Genomic DNA, 20,424 nt, shown 5'->3' with positions numbered 1-20,424 from the left:
CACATGTATAAGAATACTGCATAATAGTGGAAATCCACCGTTTTAGGATTCATATTAGGTCGCTCTTTATGGAGTTAAATCCACTTCAAGTTATCAATCTACGCCATTGAAGTGGTTTGAATTTGTATTTAGTAGGGAAACTTCATTCACATTGTCCAGGAATATTTTGTTATACTAAACATAAGAGGAATAAGAATATTAAAAATTCACGTGAAAACTTGGAACCTACAAAAATAATCACATCCCATCCCGTCACGTCACATCCCATTCCATGAGCACTAACATTTTTCTTTCTTTTTTGCGGGAAATTTGAAAATCGCGCCTGCTGATATTTCTCTCAGTGGGGGGGGGGGGGGGGGGGCATAGTGAGCATTTTCTTTTTACTCCCCCCCCCCCCCCCCACTTGAGAAAAAAGGTAAATTTGTGGTCACCATCTTTTTTAAAAACTTTTTCAGTGCCAGGGGTGGGGGCCCGTCTCTTCTGTTCTTTCTTTTTTTGGCCAGGAGGGGGAGGGGGTGGGCCCATCGCCCCCTCCCCCTGGATCCGCGCCTGCCTCTAGGTCCATTCTAAATACACCAACAAACGAATAAACAAAATAAACATCTAGAATAATAGAATGCTGATTGAAATTTTATTCGCTTCAGGTTTGTTGATCTTAGGAGATCTTTTTGATGATGAAATTTTTACATGCAACCGATTATCACAAAGTTAGGGTACCTGCTAAAACCAAATATTAAAATTTACAGCTATTATGATACTCCAGTTTCCGTCTTTTGGAATTTCTGGAATTCAAAAATTTGTTAATGTTGAAAACATGTTTTGAGTAAAATCTCGATTCAAAACTGTTTAACAACATTTTTTCATTAAACTATGTTGGAATATTAAGGGACAATTAGATACCCGAATATATAAAGTAGATGAATATGTTCTAGAATACAGGAATCAGGAAAATATAGAAGATTCAAGTTCAAGTAATTCAACCTGTAGATAAAGATGTGGTAAAAGAAAACCTACATACAAGAAATTTACATACAATTTTCATGAGAATATTGTAGACTTTGCTTTAAAATACCTTCTGAGTAATCTACTGAAATAAAAATACATGTTTTCGTTTCAGCACTAATTCAAGCATTTAAAATAAGATGGCAATGATATATGCAGTAAAAGTGAACAAATATTACACACGAACACACAAACACGCACGCACGCGCACATACTTAAAATGACCTTGACCGTATGTTTGTGTGTATGCATACTGTGTCTTGATGCTTGATATGAAGTTATGCCACTTACGGCTTTGAACTTTGATCGTAATTCAATGTAATGTGCTTTGTCGACAATTTGTACCGGTGGCGACAATTTGTGCCGTCAGGTTTTGCAAAAATCGGCACAAATTGTCGCCGTCGACAATTTGTGCCGCAACAGACGCCCATGCATATCATATTTCCTTCATTGCTGTAGGACCTTATACGATAATATCAAGCCTGGAGTAACTTCATCGTTCTCAGTCGCATAACCGATCTCCTCGTGTGATATCTTCTCGAGTACTCCATCTTTGGTCAGACTGGCAAAGGATGATTTCAGCTTTATGCCTGCCATCTCCTCATCAAAGACGTTTTTCCTCGTGGTGATGAGAATATGTCCTCCTGAGAAAAGAGTGATTCAACAGTGATTATCATATTGGGATAATAGATGAACTGATGCGTAGCAAAAATATAAGACAAAATAATTTTGCTTCGTTTGAGAAAGAGAGACTATGCAAATATGCTAATGTTTTGTATACCTATACTTTACATATTACGCCAATGGAAATAAACTAATACTCCTCTGATACTAGTCATTTACACATCATCAAAAGATTATGGATCGGTGTCAGACCATTGGTTAAGAGAGGAGGTTGAAACTGTTACGGGGGTTGGATTCATGTTTTAAATCTCTTTAACTCGTTTGATGAGTAAGGTAAAACGAAATAAACATTAACATAAAACAGCCTGCCACTTCAATTAGGCATTGTAATACAATGTTGGTATAATTTTAATGGCCTCATTGATCATGTTAATCAAATACAGTCTGGGGAAAGACTTTAAGGTGGTTTCAGGTAACTGCTGTAACTTGAGATCGTCATTCTTGAGTTGCTAATTGTACGTTCTTTTGGTATGGCAAAGTTGATATGATTACGTAAATTATGATTCCCTACAAGTGAAGTACGTATTATTCTGAAACTATAGCACTTAACATTACGTAAGATATACTTTGAGTGGTTTAATGTCGATTGTCGAATGATGTTGATTGAAATTTTTTTTTACCAGCTTTGAGAAGACGAATAATCTCTGGAAGACAGGCGTGAGTGAGATGACACGGTACAAAAACACCAGCGCTTATTATCACGTCAAAATAACCTGGAAATAATAAAGGGTATATAATACCGAGTTAAGATAGGGTGAGAAGAAGAAGGAAACAAAAAAGAAGAAGAAGAAGAAAAAGAAAAAAATGAAGAAGGATGAATGGTGTCTGAGAGTAAATGCTTGGGAGAGGAATAGCGAATTTTTTTTAGGGCGGCTGGACTTAAACTAGGGGTAATAATAATTCTTTTCGCAATATAAAAATGTAGCTATTATTATTATCATCATTATCGCAACGAATGAAATGTCAATTTTCACATTATTGTATTTTAATTTTGTTAAACAAGCCTCTTGATAAAAAAATATTCATATTGCGTGCTTTGAAGTAAGAAAAAAAAAAATATCTCAAACTATTTTAGAAGCTCAATTTAGGGTTAAATTGAGTAATACTACATCGAATGCTTACCATCGGCATATTGGAGAGGTGTGCTAGGATCAAATCTAGCCTTTACTAGCTTCGAGTAAATCTGTTTCTTTTCAAGAACCTTTAATGATCCAGCTGACATGTCTACTCCATGTATATCACGGTATCCGTTATCGTAGAGCTACAACGGTGGTAGAAGAGAGAGAGAGAGGGGGGGGGGGGAGGGCAGACAGACAGACAGTGAGTGTGTGTGTGTGTGTGTGAGAGAGAGAGAGAGAGAGAACCATAAAAATTTATTTTAAGAGTCCGTTTTCTGTCTGATATTTCATATACATTATTATTTTGCAAAGCATTCGTAACCATAACTAGCTAGAAAGAATAATTATTGTCTTAATTTTAATCATACCAGGGAGGTGATAGAGAAGGAGTGGAATCAAGCCGCTATTCTTTGACTCCATGCTCCAAGCCGCCGAAAAGTTATGCGCTATTCCGCAACTGACGAACAGGTGGTGAGATACAAGAGCGCATGACATAATCAGGATTTAGAATTCCTATATTAGAAAATGATATCTCAGCAAATGTTCGCTGTCCCTTTCAATGAGTTTTCTTTTACCAACTCTGGCACACAAATTATTGGAAGGGCGGTGTACTAAGTTTGTTTGTTGTTGTTGATGCACTACTCCCAATACGATCCCCATATAATACGATCCCCATTTCGCCGGTAATTTAATACATGTGAAACTGGTGCTAGGCCTCCGAAATTCCCCGCAATTGGAAAAACGGCTCGGAGCATGGAACTTCAAAGCCAAGTGGAATGTTACGCATCCAATTGTTACGCCTTGGAACTCACGCATGCGTTTGAATAAATTACAAGAGTTTCCACTCCTTCTCTTGTTGTTGTTGTTTTTATTTCCGAAATCAGATTAAAATATTATACATAGTAAAATATACAAAGTAAAGTATTTATACATGGACATAGACAAAAATCGGTCGAAAGCCCAATTCAGCAGTGTTTATAGAACACTACTGTTCTTCCTTGGGGTCCTTACACTACAATATTAACATAAAAGCGACATAAAGCAGAATAGAAACAAAACACAAATACAAGTTTTTGTAAATACCAAAGTATCACAATATTCAAAAATACTATCATACGCGTACTTTTTTGGTTTTAAAGCAATTTTGTTTTATTTCTCCAAATGTATAATACAAACCATAACATACAATTGAATAAAATAAACTTGTTCAATATTGATTACTTTGACATAAACATAATTAAACAAAACCTCACTTGCAGTATATATAACTGAGCAACAAAGTAAACGTATAGGTATCTAAATATAATATTGGTGGACAGTTGCTAAAATCGATTTTGATTTATCATTATTGATTTTCCAATTGTAAATGTTATTCACTTATATAAAAATTTAAAAAAAACTTAAACAAATCTGGAGGTAATTTTAACTGGAACAATGCCTGGTCCTCCCTGCCCCCTCCCTGGCCCTGCCCCCTCCCTTACACAAAAACCCCACCCACCCACACACATACTCAACCACTCACCCACTCACCCACCCACCCACCCCCCCCCTACACACACACTACTCACTCAGTGGATGTCTGCTAACATTCTCAACTCAAGAAAAATATACTAAATAAGTATACAGGCCGCAAAATAGAGTTACACTTTTAACAGGCTCACGGTGGAGAAGAAAACAAATCTTGATTAATCTTAAGCTGCTCCGACTTTAAGAAATGTGATCCCAGCTTTCCCATTCTAATTGCTATTTTCTTTTCCTCATCCCTACCCAATAAACAAAACACTAAAAAGTAACCTCTTTTGGGAGTGTATTTTAAGTGATTTTAAAGTATGGTGCCTTTTGAACTAAATTTAAACGTTATCGACACGTGCTTTCATTTAAACAAAAAAGGTACTCCTGTTCACGTTTTCATCTAACCTAAAAACCACCAATTTATCACGCGACTGGAGTAACGTGATTCCACTTACCTCTGTAAATCACGTGTTTATGACCAAATAACCACTTGACCAAGCAACGAGTTTTTTGTCCGTTAACCGATGGTGGTGATAAATAAGTAATTATTTGGTCTTGTAAGCACCTTAATCGATTGGTTTCACAGGTTATCCAAGGTTGATGGTAATAATCACGTTACTTACACCGGCTAATCGTCTTATTGTTCTGTCCGTGAATCACTGGTTATATTAAATTAGTAATTATGAGGTGTCTTACACACCTCTTTAAATGGTTTCAAAGTTACCATAACTTTCTTGGTTATGATCACGTAGCTAAAACTGATTACTAATCTAAGCTGTGAATCCGTGATATTTAGGTGTGAAAAATTTGTAATTTTTAGGTGTCTTAAAACACCTATTTAAATGGTAGTCAAAGTTGCCAGCAGTTCCGCGGTGATGATCTCGTCACTCAAACGGATTATTAATCTAAGTTGGGCATAAGTGACTTTTAGGTGTGAAAAATTAGTAATTATTAGGTGTCTTAAAACACCTTTTTAAATGGTTTCAAAGTTACCATAAATTTATTGGTGATGATCACGTAGCTAAAACTGATTACTAATCTAAGCTGTGAATTCGTGATATTTAGGTGTGAAAAATTAGAAATTATTAGGTGTCTTAAAACACCTATGTAAATGGTAGTCAAAGTTGCCAGCAGTTCCGCGGTGATGATCTCGTGACTCTAACGGATTATTAATCTAAGCTGGGTATTCCGTGATTTCCAGGTGTGAAAAATGAGTTATTCTTGGGTGTCTTGATGGTTTCACAGTTACCATTTAAGTTCCGTGGTGATAATCCCGTGTCTGTTGGCATATTTCTATTTTCACCAGTTGATAACTGATTGTTGGCATCTTTACATTGCACCAGTTGATAACCGGTCTGTGTGCATATTTCCAGTTGCACCAGGTGATGACTGCTGGCTGACTGTTGGCATGTTTCCAGTTGAACCAGCTGACACAAATTAATTTGCATATTGAATATGGGGTGCGTGCAGATCTATGTTTTTTAATCAGTTTATCTGAATTTAGAGCATATTTCTTAATTACTGATGATTTAGTTATATGCAATTCATTTCGAAAATACTACAAATATAAATTTCCAGTTATTAGGACATTTCGCTACTTCGTATAAATTACATTTAATTAAACATGAATAAGGAAAACATTAACTAGAACTAAAATAATTTCAATAAAATACAAGTATATGAAAAAAATTCGATTAATTAATTATGTAAGTCTACTTATTACCAATGCCTTTACATTGGAAATACAGACGTACCAGTATTGAAGTGTTGTTGCTGTTCAACTGGTTGGAAGTTTTACCAAATGGTTCTAATGGCTCAGCTAAACCAGTTGAATTATAACTGGTCTGGATCAACTGGATCATTTAGCCCATTTCAATTTCTGGGGTTACCAGTTGGCATTAACTGGTTCATCAACTGGACTAGTTGCAACTAGCTTTCTCCTCTGGGATGTTTGCAACCAACCCGCCCCCCCCCCCCCCCCCCCCCCCACCCCTCTAATCCCAAACTGCTTCCGGCGCGCCTGGACGTAATTATGGAAGATCCAAAACACGATGTTCAGAAACGGGATGAGAACGTCATTATTTTGGTTTATTTATAGTGTAACATTTGCGTAATTATCGGGTTGAACGCGGGTTACAGTAATATATTTCCTCTTCAACGTAATATTCACGTGAATTTCACGCAGATATTTTGACTAAAACAATCACTAACGCTTCACGTGTTTTTGTGACGCGATAATTTCGTTTATGAAGATGTAATTTCATAACCAAAAAAAACACGGGAGTATTAGGTTTCCAAACCATGGTCTCCAAGGTAGGGATACTCACGTTATTATAATGGTGATATTGCAGTGACAATTGCGTGATTTAGTGTACGTGTGTTTTAAGTGACCTAGTGCAACAAACGTATTAACACATTTACGTAAATGTCCGGTGTTTGAAGAACGTAACTCTCCTCAAGTCGATACCTTGATATTGACGTGATTTTCACGTGATTTTGTTTATTGGGTATACTTAAATTTTTTTTTTTTTCATCTTTTCTAAAGTTGGTACTCGCCCCCCCCCCCCGATCTTGACATAAATGTAACATACTTCACCATGAAAATGATAGTATTAAAATGATAGCGTACACCCACCCACACACACACACACACACCCACACAAGGTTATGCAAACTCATTTGAGTTTAAGGAAGTGTGTTAAGAAAAATTATCAGTTATTAGGGTATGGAAGGATCTTAATGTAGTTGCATTTCGGATGTGTTCTGGTAGTTGGTTATATTGTGTCGCCCCCTATAGAAGAATGTTCTTTTGCAATTATTTGAATTCGGTTTAGGGAGATCTAGATTTCGGGATGAGCGAAATGAAGAATCATACGTGCGATATTTGATATTATTTGACATATAAGACGGAGTGTAATTATTTAATATCTTAAAAATCATAGTACATACATGCTTTTTGTAACGGCAGTCTAGAAAGTCCCAATTTAGAGTATCATGAACATGTTGATTGGATTTGAATATAATTATGCATATTCAAGCATGTATAATGTGAATCCTAGTATTAATAAACTATAGTAAAATAACAATTTCTCTATCACCTCCCTGATCATACCTAGATAAAGGAATGTAACCCTGGGTATACATGCCACAGCAGTAATGTTGCATCATGTCATATGCAAATGTTAATTATCCCCTTAATAATTCCGCTATTATCAGATCTAGGCTATTTTTTAGTATAGTTCTATGTATTTAATGATTTACATAACATTCCTTCGTATCATTAATTACTATGGGTCAGGATACTTCCATATTACTTAAATAAATGTTAATATTTTGTAAAATGTATATACTAAAAATCGAATTAGTGTGAATTGCAAACATTTTGGTCGGAGTGAAGGCCAACTCGGCTTCAAATCATAAATAATCACAAGACTGCTCTGACGTCACTTCCATGATTATGATGCAGAACCGATTTGGCTTTGCCTCCTACAAGGAAACTTGCAATACACTCCGAAATTGTTATTTTACTATAGTTTATTAATACTACGATTCACATTATACATGCTTGAATATGCATGTTCAAATTCAAATAGGCTATATTCATTTTCTTCTCAAATGTTTTAATTATTCCCAAATCGGATGGCAGTCAGAACGAACAATGTGTTGAGGTGGCGTAGAAATATATCATATAGCTCCGTTTAGTCTAATTTGAGAACGCCCCCTATCGGCAGAGTCTAGCAACCTAACATGTACGTTAGCCTATTGACTTTTACCCCCCTAAATCGTTTAAAAAATAAAAAATAAATAAACGAAAAGCACATCCACCCCGACGTACGTTATCACTAGCTCTTTCATTGGAACCCTGATGTCCCATTGACTTTTGAAAGTTCACCCACCGTAATTTGATCAAAATAGGTCGCAAACTCGCCATTGCCTATATAACACAAGTCGAACTTTGGACTCAATATTCCACGCAATTGTAAGGTTATAATTCAAGCACACGAAGGATAAGAAGCATGAATTATCATAGATCACTTCTGATTTGTTCATTATGTCCATTTCATCCAACCCCCCACCGTAATTTTTCCATTTATAGGAAAGCATTTTGCCGGGGTAAGCAAAAACATGAATATTCATGAACACCATGGACTATTCGATTATTAGCAGAGGGGTGCAATTGTGCACCACATCAAACTCCCCTACTTTCAATCAAGTATTCAATTGTATTATGTAGTTTGGTAGGTTTATTTTACAAACTGTCTAATTATCAGATATCAATGATAGTTGAAAGATATGGAAAAGATTCTTGTATTTTAAATTTAGCAAAGCAATCTCACATACAAAATCACTATCAATTGTCGTCTGATCCGCCGATTGCCGTCTGCTATAAACGCGAACAAGCCTACGTTTGTGCTGGCGAAAATGAGACAACCGGAGCAATATGCAATTGAGGGCATTGGAATCAGGGAGGGCGGTGGGGGCGGTCGCCCCCCCCCAACGTAGTGAGAAAAAGGAGCAGACAAAGAAAAAAAAATTAGACAAGGATTAGGAGTCGAGAACGGTACAACAAATCGTCTTCTCTCTCTAATAATTTAATGAAACATCAAAGGGAAACTCCCCCTCCCTGCACCCACTCCCCTATATTTAAACGTCTTTGCCCCTAGCCCTAGGGAGCGCGCTTTGCGCTTTGCGCGCTCTGTAAGTGATTCGCACGCTTCGCGTGCTCATACCGCCCCCCTAAAATAAAATTCTAGCTACATGGTTGGGCGCGGGGATCTTATTCGGAAAATGAAAATGTGAGCTTACAAGCCGAAGAGAAAGAATGCGGGAGGGGTCCAAATGTGTTTGTGTCTCATCCTTTCCCCATTTTCCCTTTCCCTATCTCTATTTTCTCGCTTTTTCTTCCTTTTTAATTTTACTTCACAACTCGATTTGTAGGCATGGATCGAGGCACTTATTCCCCCTTGTAGCTACGCCATTGGTGTGGTGGGTTTGAAAACTAACCTGTTGACCGACAAGCCCAGTGCCGCAGCCTACGTCTAGTATTCTCACATCTCGATTCGTTACCAACCGGGTGAGGGCGTCAGCAGTCAAAACAGGCCCAGTGCCCTTCAATGCGGCATTCATCTAAATTTCATATATTGGTCATGTAGATAAGGGAATACCAAGACGAGAATTAAGTGGTTCATTAGTTTCCAGTGAAAGTTTAAAAGCTTAAGTATCATTTCATTCAAAAGGGACTTAGTATAAAAATGGTGCTAAGGTAGTGACTTCAATGCTAAATGTACAATTAAAGATAATCTGAAAGTTTGAGTGAAAACGGACCATTATTAATGATAAAAATTGTGGAAAACTGATCTGATCGATTCCTTAATTCTCCTTACTATATTATTACAATTTAATTACATTTTAGGTGCATTTAAATCGTCACAGAGCAATGGATTGGCTTGGCTCTATATACCATTCCAGACATTCAAGTGTTAAAAGATTTTTAAAAGCTTGTCTTATGACTTATTTTCGTAGAAAAACGGTTGGGAAAATTCAAAAATGGTTAGGAGAATTTACCGTTAATCACTGTGAGAGGGTGTTGCACAGTGACGCCTTCAAAGAAAACCATAAATATCTTTGTGGTTTGAGAATTTTCTCAGGACTTTGTGCCTGTTAGAAGGTAAGTACAGTCGAAGGACTGTACAAAAATTACACAATTTTTTTCATCAAGAAAATAAGTATGTTTATGTCAAACGAATATACAGTAGGTAGTTAGCTTCAGTACAAATTATCCCTCCCCTCCCCCCTCCCTATTCACACATCCTGTGCATATTGAGATGTCCGCTTGTGCATTTCAGAATAATACTGTCAAAGTCATGGAGGCGCTTCATGAATACCTTTTGTTTGCCCTCTTGAGAATATTATTTACACATTCTACCCCGACCACAACCCGTTTTACGATTTTCTTGGACAGTTCCAGAACGTAGTGAGAACTAGTTTGGTATATTATAGGGGCTTAACCATTGACCCTAGTGGCTACGTCACGTACCTTATCATATTGTTCAGCAAAATCATCGTACATAGCTTCGAGTGCGTCAGTATTGCTTTCTTCTCGGAATGCCCGTGCCCATTTCGCCAAGTCTGTTGGGATTTCTTTCTCTACCTTGGTATCCTTCTCGTTGTCATTTACATTCATATTGCGGATTGTTTGATGCTTATCTGTGGTAAATGAACAATGAAATAAACAAAAAATGTAACTAAGCTATAAAAAGTTAAAAACCCAGCGCTTTTTGCCATTCATCATTCCCATTCAACGCTTCAAGCTGTGCAGATCAAGACAATCAAATGTACTGCTATCGACGATCGACCACGTCACGTTGTAACACGTCCCTGGCCTAGTAGTATAGTAGGAAAATGATGCATACTATAGTCTGGAAAATCATTTGGTGGGAAAGGTCAAACAAATTGCCATGTCAATCCAGTGGCGTACGCAGGATTTTTTTCAAGGGGGGGGGGGGGGGTTTAAAATCAAAAGGGGGGGGGGGGTTCCAAAAAAACATACATAAAACATACACATTAAAAAAAAACCTGCGTACTCGCCTGTGTCAATCAATATCAGTTCGTTACCAGCCAATTAAGATAGATGATCTAAAATATACTCTGAAATATAATCCATTCGATACTATAGCTATAACAGAAACTCACTTTGATAAGACCAGACTCCGAACTAGTAATAAAGGAGTACAACATTATTCGTAAAGACAGAACGATACACCGTCGGAGGAAGTGAAGCCCTTTATGCTTCATTTCATTTCATTTCATTTCATTTATTTATTTAAGCACGGTCACTCTCTCAGCCTATCGGTTGATTTTCAGAAAGTCCGTGACTGAATAAAAAATATACAAATTATATCACAAAACAAATTCCAGTAACAAAGACAACAAAACATAAAAATATGCAAAATAATCGAAACAAAACAACAACAAAAAATAAACAAAGAAAACATGAATTATTATAATGTACAAAATAAAAATTAACAATAATGAATGAAAAGTAAATAATTAACAGAGAAGTGTATTGTAAACCGAGAGTCTGATTGACTCTCCTCCCAAGGGTCAGCCCCCACCCCACCCCCGCCCCTACCTAGGTGGTGACATGATCTGTTTTCTAAAAACATTTTTATTCTCTATGGATTTCAGTTCCTGTAAAATTGTGTTCCAGCATTTCGCTCCTTTATAACTCCTTATTTTATAATTCGTTTGGCCTTTAGGTAATGCAAAGTTATGAAAAGAGTGTCGGGTATTATACACAGGGTTGTGCTTTTCAAAGAAATGTAAAATAGGTTTTGGTGCATTATTATAAAATATTTGGTGCATAACTATTAATGTCCTTTTTTTCAATCTTTCTAAAATGTTATCTAACTTCAAAAGTATGAACAACTGATCTGTTGGGAATCTTGGGTCTTTCCTTAAAACAGTTTTTAGCGCTTTATTTTGTAAAGTTTGAAGTTTTCTTCAAGTTCGTAACCCCTGTATTTGCATAGACTATATCACAGTAATCAAAATGACATTGTATCATGGATTTATAAAACAATTCCGCTTGGCGTTGTGTAATAATCGGACGAATTCTCCTTAACATATACAATTTAAACAAAACTTTTCTTTTTATTTCGTTGATATGTAGGTTCCAACTTAGATTCTCGTCTAGAATTACGCCAAGATACTTACACGATGAAACTCTCAGAATGGGTATACTCTCTACTAGTAAATGTATATTAGGATCAAGTCTGTTTAACTTACTCCTGGTTCCTACGACAAGAAACTCACATTTCTTAACATTTAATTTAAGTTTGTTGCATTTTAGATATTCACATACGGATTCTAGGTCTTTGTTTAAAGTCGTTGTCAATTCTTGAACATTGTTACTACTGAAATATAAACACGTATCGTCAGCATACATTAATACCTTAGAATGCTTCACTGCAGTTGGTAGATCGTTCACATATATTGAAAATAGCATGGGTCCTATAATAGTACCTTGCAGTATTCCGCATGTAAGTTCCTTAATATTCGAGCTTATACCATTCATTGTAATAAATTGCTTTCTCCCTATTAGATAACCTTCAAACCATTTGGTGACTTTTTCAGACATACCGATGAAACGTAATTTTAGCAGAAGGATGTGATGATCAATGCAGTCAAATGCTTTTTGTAAATCGAGCATAACAATCCCTGTTGTGCATCCTTTGTCTATATTATCAAATAGATCTTCTGTGATATTTAATAGTGTAGTAGTCGTTGAGTGCTTTGGCCGAAAACCTGACTGATTATCACATAGTAAGTTATTGTCATTTAAAAATTCATATATCTGCTTGAAAACAATCTTTTCTATCACTTTGGCTAGTACTGGAATAACCGATATTGGTCTGTAATTGCTTTTTTTCTTGTTTATCTCCCTTTTTATATATGGGAGTTACACGTGATATTTTCCATTGAAGCGGAACAATTCCTTGAGTCAAAGACATATTTATAATATGACACATTGGTTTGGCAATATATGGAGAAATCATCTTTATAAACAATGCTGGGATCTCATCTGGCCCTGTAGCCTTTTTGACAGAAATTTCTTTTAATTCCTTTAAAACAGTGCTTTCGGCAACATCGGCAAAATTGAATTCGCCAGCGATAACATCAGAACAATAATTTTTAAACGTCATATCTTGAGAAGGACAAGTTTGTTGGTCTTGTATATTTGTACCTACTGAAACAAAATAGTCATTGAATTCATTCATAATTTGTTTATGGTCATAGATAATTTCTTCATTGATAAGTAACTGTGGAATATTATTGCAGACTTTCTTCTTAGTAGGTAAGAATTCCTGCATAGATGAAAACAGAGTATTGCGATCAGAGCTGTTTTCAATACAATTTCCAATATACTCATATACTTTGCTTTCCTAATAACAGCAATGACTTTATTTCTTAATGATTTGTAAATGCGCCAGTCAACGTCATCTTTTGACTTTTTGGCAATCTGTTTAGCAGCATTTTTCTCTTCAATCAAATCTAGGATGTTTTGATTAATCCATTTTGATGTTTTATTCTTGATTCTCATTCGTTTTATGGGTGCTATATCATCTAATATAGAATTCAATATACTCTCGAATGCTCCATACGCCTTTTGGGGGCAAACATATTCTTGGATACAATCAAAATTAATACGTTGAATGAAATTTTGCACAATGTCGGGCTTCAGTTTTCTTTTATTCCTCATCTTTCTATATTTATGCATTACATTACAATTAGGAAGTTTCCCTTTTACACAATATACCATATAGTGGTCACTCAGAGTCACATGCAATACTCCACTTGACTTGACTGAATTTGCTGAGAATTGTTCGTCACAATCAAATCAATTAATGAACTTGAGTTATTGGTTACGCGAGTTGCTTCCATTATAAGTTGCTCACATTTATTATTGTGAAATATTTCAAAGAGTTGCTTAGCTTGCCACTCGGAGTTTTTCTTCTTCATGTCACAGTTCATATCGCCAAGGATGATAAAATCTGTTCCAGTTCCTTCGATCATCTCAAGGTTGTCTTCGAATTTAGTGAACAAGTCATAATTTGAAGAGGGTGGTCTGTACCAGGTTACTACATGATACGATTTTTGCTTATCTTCATGTATTTCCATCACAATGATTTCCAGGTCTTTTGGCATAAATTCCGGTTTAACTATATAATTAAGCCCTTCACGTACATATGCGGCGACTCCTCCGCCTGAACGGTTTCGATCTCGACGTTAACAGGTGTATCCACTTATTGCAATTTCTTCGTCACATATGGATTCGTCTAAATGGGTTTCATATATGTATGAAGAGACAACACGGCTGGACTTTGATCTCGAAGCAATATTGTAAAGTTAAAGTAGCTCGTAACGAAACTCTTCTGATTTGTGTATTATAATAGACCACCAAACGTTTCAGTCGAGTATTTCGATAAAATCTCTTGTATGATGAAAAGGGCGATTAGCGACAATGTAGAAATGATTCTACTGGGAGACTCTAATTGTGATTTATGTCAGGATAGTTTAAATTCAGATGCAAATGATTTCTCATCTTTGATGACTGGTTTCTTATGCACACAATTAATTACTGTTCCTACCCGAGTTACTATGTCATCGAAATCGATAATTGATCATATTTATTCTGCCAACCCAGACAAACACATTGTCGCTGGTGTATATAAAATTTTCTTCAGCGAACATTTCTTTACTTTTACATTTTATGGTGAGAGTTGCCACAAACCCTTGAAAAACATAATAAGCTGCATGGCGTGATTTCCCAAAATTTGATTATTAAGGATTTGTAGTTTCATGCACTGACACAGAGGCCTTTCAACGACATATTTCAAATTACAGATGTCAATGAAGCGTGGGAGACATAGGCGCCGGAAGAGGGGGGGGGGGGGCACTTTGCCCCCCCCCCCCAAAAAAAAAAAAATGAAGAAAGAAGCAGTATTAAGGAGAAAGGACATAACAATAATACAAACCTGAATTAAATCACATATAAAATTCCATTCAAAGAAAAAAAAAGTTAACAGGAATTAAATATTTCCTAAACATTCCGCATGCCAACTATATTTATCAATAGAGGTTTTTATCATAGCGATACGCGCATATCGTGGAAATATTGTGAGAGAATGGAAAAGCGTGTGTGTTTTTTGTTATAGGGGTAAGAAGACATGAGCCTCTGAACGCTGGCGTACTGATGAGGGGGGGGGGGGTATTTCTTATTCGACACCAGTGATTTTTGTAAGTCATATTTTTTATGCGTTTGTTGGAAAATTAGAAATTCCCAAATTTACAGTCGGGCGATAAATATGCTTATTTAGAACCCTTCATGTCAGGCCGGTAACGCGACAATTGCTCCGCGACATTTGCTCCGCGACATTTGCTCCGCCGACAATTGCTCCGCCGACATTTGCTCCGCCGACATATGCTCCGCCGACATTTGCTACGCCGACATTTGCTCCGCCGACAATTACTCCGCCGACAATAGCTCCGCCGACATTTGCTCCGCCGACAATTGCTCCGCCGACAATTGCTCCGCAAAACGCGACAATTGCTCCGGTGACAAATGCTCCTCGAACGACGCTTTACAGCCCACCTGATAAATAAATAAAGGCAATTCTAACGAAATTATAAGGTGGTCTGTACGATATACAGCCCACCTGATAAATAAATAAAGGTAATTCTACCGAAATTATAAGGTGGTCTGTACGATATACAGCCCACCTGATAATAAATAAATAAATAAACAAAGGCAATTCTAACGAAATTATAAGATGGTCTGTGCGATATACAGCCCACCTGATAATTACAAAAATAACATTAGTAACACCACCAACCATAATAATCATTGTTGTCATTATTATTGTGATACTGCTTCTTATACTACTCCTACTACATGTACTAGGAAGTTCAGCGTAAACGAAGCTAAAACGACGGAGATATTGCTCGCGAAAGACGGGAATGTAGAATCCAGTTTCGAAAAAAGTCATGTCCCATAGAGAATACACGCAAAAAGTGAAAAATTGATATTCCTCCTTTAATCGCAAAATTACGTCATGATTCCTTTGTCGAAATGAAAAATCATGTCAATTGCATTTGTAGTGAATTATCTCAGCTAGAACATATCGAAAGTTGGAAGAAAATCAATCAATATTTACAGAGATACAATCAATTTTCCAAAAATATGCTGATGTCATAATATGCAAATTGGAATTTTGAGTTCGGAGGCCATTATGATGACGTCATGAGTTAATTGAGGATCAAATGAGACAAGAACTCATATTTCCAATTCATACTCTACAAAATATGAAACAAAATTTGGGGTCACCTTACATCCTAAAGAGCTACAATGGATTTTGTATAGGCATGTTTTTGCCACTATATGCTATGTATTACAAGAGCTCGCACGCACGGATGTGTATCTTAAACGGACGCTTACTCCGTTATTAATGGTCAGAAATATGTTAACAAGGTATCAAAATGCTTGGGAAAATGTACCAAATATGATGAAAAAGAAAAATTGGCGATTCTTTGTTGCAAAATGCCAGAACGCGCGAAAACACGCGCGCATGCGCGTGTGCGAGATTTTTTATAAAATGCTTAAAATGGCCTAAAACGTATGTAAAATTATTTTGAGACTATTTTGAGTATTTTAATATTTTGCGCGCGGACGTACGCGCACGCGCGCGTTTTTTGACCTGAAATTGACCGGACGAATATTGACCTTAATCATGATAAATATGAATCAAAAATGGCTTTTGGTTAATTATGAAGATATGATCATGAGTTGATTTTCAGAAAAATTTACAAAATGGCGCCTAGATGACGTCATCAGTGAAGGTCATAGTTGAAAACGTTATTGTGTTTTGTACATATGCCTATACATTGTGTGCCAAATTTGAGCCATTTTCAAGTAATCGTGCTTACAAAAAAAGTGGTTTGAAATAAGTAAAATAACTAATAAAGCCAATTCTAACGAAATCATAAGGTTTTCTGTACGCTTTACAGCCCACCTGATAATAAAGGCAATTTTAACAAAATTATAAGGTGGTCTGTATTAGATACAGCCCACCTGATAAATAAATAAAGGCAATTTTAACAAAATTATAAGGTGGTCTGTATTAGATACAGCCCACCTGATAAATAAATAAAGGCAATTCTAACGAAATTATAAGGTGGTCTGTACGATATACAGCCCACCTGATAAATAAATAAAGGTAATTCTACCGAAATTATAAGGTGGTCTGTACGATATACAGCCCACCTGATAATAAATAAATAAATAAACAAAGGCAATTCTAACGAAATTATAAGGTGGTCTGTGCGATATACAGCCCACCTGATAATTACAAAAATAACATTAGTAACACCACCAACCATAATAATCATTGTTGTCATTATTATTGTGATACTGCTTCTAATACTACTCCTACTACATGTATTAGGAAGTTCAGCGTAAACGAAGCTAAAACGACGGAGATATTGCTCGCGAAAGACGGGAATGTAGAATCCAGTTTCGAAAAAAGTCATGTCCCATAGAGAATACACGCAAAAAGTGAAAAATTGATATTCCTCCTTTAATCGCAAAAATACGTCATGATTCCTTTGTCGAAATGAAAAATCATGTCAATTGCATTTGTAGTGAATTATCTCAGCTAGAACATATCGAAAGTTGGAAGAAAATCAATCAATATTTACAGAGATATAATCAATTTTCCAAAAATATGCTGATGAATATCCAAATTGGAATTTTGAGTTCGGAGGCCATTATGATATTACGTCATGAGTTAATTGAGGGTCAAATGAGACAAGAACTCATATTTCCAATTCATACTCTACAAAATATGAAACAAAATTTGGGGTCACCTTACATCCTAAAGAGCTACAATGGATTTTGTATAGGCATGTTTTTGCCCAGGCATGTTTTTGCCCATATATGCTATGTATTACAAGAGCTCGCACGCACGGACGTGTATCTTAAACGGACGCTTACTCCGTTATTAATGGTCAGAAATATGTTAACAAGGTATCAAAATGCTTGGGAAAATGTGCCAAATATGATAAAAAAAGAAAAATTGGCGATTCTTTGTTGCAAAATGCCAGAACGCGCGAAAACACGCGCGCATGCGCGTGTGCGAGATTTTTTATAAAATGCTTAAAATGGCCTAAAACGTATGTACTACTGCTATCGACGATCGACCACGTCACGTTATAACACGTCCCTGGCCTAGTAGTAGTATGGTAGGAAAATGATGCATACTATGTCTGGAAAATCATTTGGTGGGAAAGGTCGAACAAATTGCCATTTCAATCAATATCAGTTCGTTACCAGCCAATTAAGATAGATGATCTAAAATATACTCTGAAATATAATCCATTCGATACTATAGCTATAACAGAAACTCACTTTGATAAGACCAGGGCAGCGTTTCTCGAAACCGTACAAGTTCACCGACATCCCATTGAAACGCGTGCTAAACTTAATACACGCGTTTCGACGGGATGTCGGTGAACTTGTAGTTATGACGGTTTCGAGAAACGCTGGCCAGAAGAGGAAAAGAAGCCCTTTATGTATGAAGAGACGAATTCCAGACAACTCGCCACAAAGACAACCCGCCCCAAGACAACCCGCCACAATACCCTGGACATCTCGCCACAATACCCTGGTCAGGCGAGCCTTGTCCAGGGTGGGGTGCCTTTTCGGACAACTCACCACACTTTTTTCCCCTCATGATTTCTAGATCTAAAATCCCTCATCTTAAATGAAATTGTCATTTTTCATGATTTTCGTGCTTTTATAAACACAGTCATTACAAAGAATAAAGAATAAAGCTGATTTCCCTTGCAACAATAATATATTTTTGACAAACCGAAGGCGTACGATCGCCAGATCATTGGGATAACTTGGTATTTAGATCTAGAGGTCTATAGCAGCTGCATTTTTCTGTCTCAGAAATTGTTTAATGGTAGGATACTGGAAGCACTGGTGTACTGATGGGGGGGGGGGGGGGGTATTTGACCCGCGAAATAAAATTGAAATGTGATTTATTTCTAGATTTTCTGGGTTAGTTTCGTCAGAGGCGGCATTCTTCATTGGGGGGGGGGACACTGTGCCCCCACTTTTTCAGGTTCCCCTAAAGTGCCCCTTTTATCCTTTGTACATGTCCTTTTTCCCTTCTGATAATTTTTAATGGTAGGAATTCATGGAAGGGTACTGGAAGCACTGGCGTCCTGATGGGGGAGGGGGCAGTTGACCCGCGAAATAAAATTGAAATGTGGTTTATTTCTAGATTTTCTAGGTTAGTTTCGCACAGTTCAAAATAGATTCTTGTTGCGGGTGTTGTTGCAAGCGCAAGGAAAATCATCTTTATTCTTTAGAACAGCTCTCAAAATACTCACAATTTCCATGTTTCCTGTCATGACTGTGTTTATAAAAGAATAATGAATACATAAAATGACAATTTTATCTAAGATCATGAAGATGAGGGATTTTAGATCTAGAAATCATGAGGGGAAAAAAGTGTGGCGAGTTGTCCGAAAAGGCACCCCACCCTGGACAACTCGCATGTGGCGAGTTGTCCAGGGTATTGTGGCGAGATGTCCAGGGTATTGTGGCGGGTTGTCTTGGGGCGGGTTGTGTTTGTGGCAAGTTGTCTGGACCCCTGAAGAGACAACACGGCTGGACTTTGATCTCGAAGCAATATTGTAAAGTTACATTAGCTCGTAACGAAACTCTTCTGATTTGTGTATTACCAGGGAGGTGAGCTTTTACTCATGTCCTAGTATTATAATAGACCACCAAACGTTTCAGTCGAGTATTTCGATAAAATCTCTTGTATGATGAAAAGGGCGATTAGCGACAATGTAGAAATGATTCTACTGGGAGACTCTAAATGTGATTTATGTCAGGATAGTCTAAATTCAAATGCAAATGATTTTTCATCTTTGATGACTGGTTTCTTATGCACACAATTAATTACTGTTCCTACCCGAGTTACTATGTCATCGAAATCGATAATTGATCATATATATTCTGCCAACGTAGACAAACACATTGTCGCTGGTGTATATCAAAATTTCTTCAGCGAACATTTCTTTACTTTTACATTTTATGGTGACAGTTGCCACAAACCCTTGAAAAACATAACCTGCATATATGGCGTGATTTCCCAAAATTTGATTATTAAGGATTTGTAGTTTCATGCACTGACACAAAGGCCTTTCAACGATTTCAAATTACAGATGTCAATGAAGCGTGGGAGACATAGGCGCCGGAAGTGGGGGTGGGGGGGGGGCAGTTTTGCCCCCCCCCCCCCCAAAAAAAAAAAAAAGAAGAAGAAGAAAGAAGCAGTATTAAGGAGAAAGGACATAACAATAACAATAATAAAAACCTGAATTAAATCACATATAAAATTCCATTCAAAGAAAAGGAAAGTTAACAGGAATTAAATATTTCCTAAACATTGATCCGCATATGCCACCTATATTTATCAATAGAGGTTTTTATCATAGCGATATATATCGTGGAAATATTGTGAGAGAATGGAAA

The 20,424-nt window shown here is 36.7% G+C and overlaps 1 protein-coding gene across 1 annotated transcript; it reads right to left on the bottom strand.

The window, feature by feature from the left end:
- Nucleotides 1–609: 609 nt before the first annotated feature.
- Nucleotides 610–18,305, bottom strand: LOC115920580 (methyltransferase-like protein 27). Its single transcript, XM_030976589.1, has 6 exons — nucleotides 18,283–18,305; nucleotides 10,354–10,523; nucleotides 9,321–9,443; nucleotides 2,809–2,947; nucleotides 2,307–2,399; nucleotides 610–1,646 (listed from the first exon to the last, which is right to left on the bottom strand). The coding sequence occupies exons 2-6, from the start codon at nucleotides 10,498–10,500 to the stop codon at nucleotides 1,450–1,452; spliced, it is 699 nt and encodes a 232-aa protein (XP_030832449.1). The 5' UTR covers nucleotides 10,501–10,523; nucleotides 18,283–18,305; the 3' UTR covers nucleotides 610–1,449.
- Nucleotides 18,306–20,424: the final 2,119 nt, after the last annotated feature.

Source organism: Strongylocentrotus purpuratus, unplaced genomic scaffold (assembly GCF_000002235.5).
Source record: "Strongylocentrotus purpuratus isolate Spur 01 unplaced genomic scaffold, Spur_5.0 spur5_scaffold_9, whole genome shotgun sequence".
NCBI classification, from domain to species: Eukaryota; Metazoa; Echinodermata; class Echinoidea; order Camarodonta; family Strongylocentrotidae; genus Strongylocentrotus; species Strongylocentrotus purpuratus.
The sequence above is the reverse complement of the archived record's forward strand: the minus strand, read 5'-3'. Positions and strand labels throughout refer to the sequence as shown.

Bases quoted from the DNA above. Each gene is read 5' to 3' on its own strand.
- LOC115920580 (XM_030976589.1), bottom strand. From the start codon at position 10,500: ATGAATGTAAATGACAACGAGAAGGATACCAAGGTAGAGAAAGAAATC. The intron at 9,444-10,353 runs GTACGTGACGTA...TATGAAATTTAG, and splicing joins TTGCTGAACAATATGATAAG to ATGAATGCCGCATTGAAGGG. The intron at 1,647-2,306 runs GTAAAAAAAAAT...CTCTTTTCTCAG, and splicing joins TATTCGTCTTCTCAAAGCTG to GAGGACATATTCTCATCACC.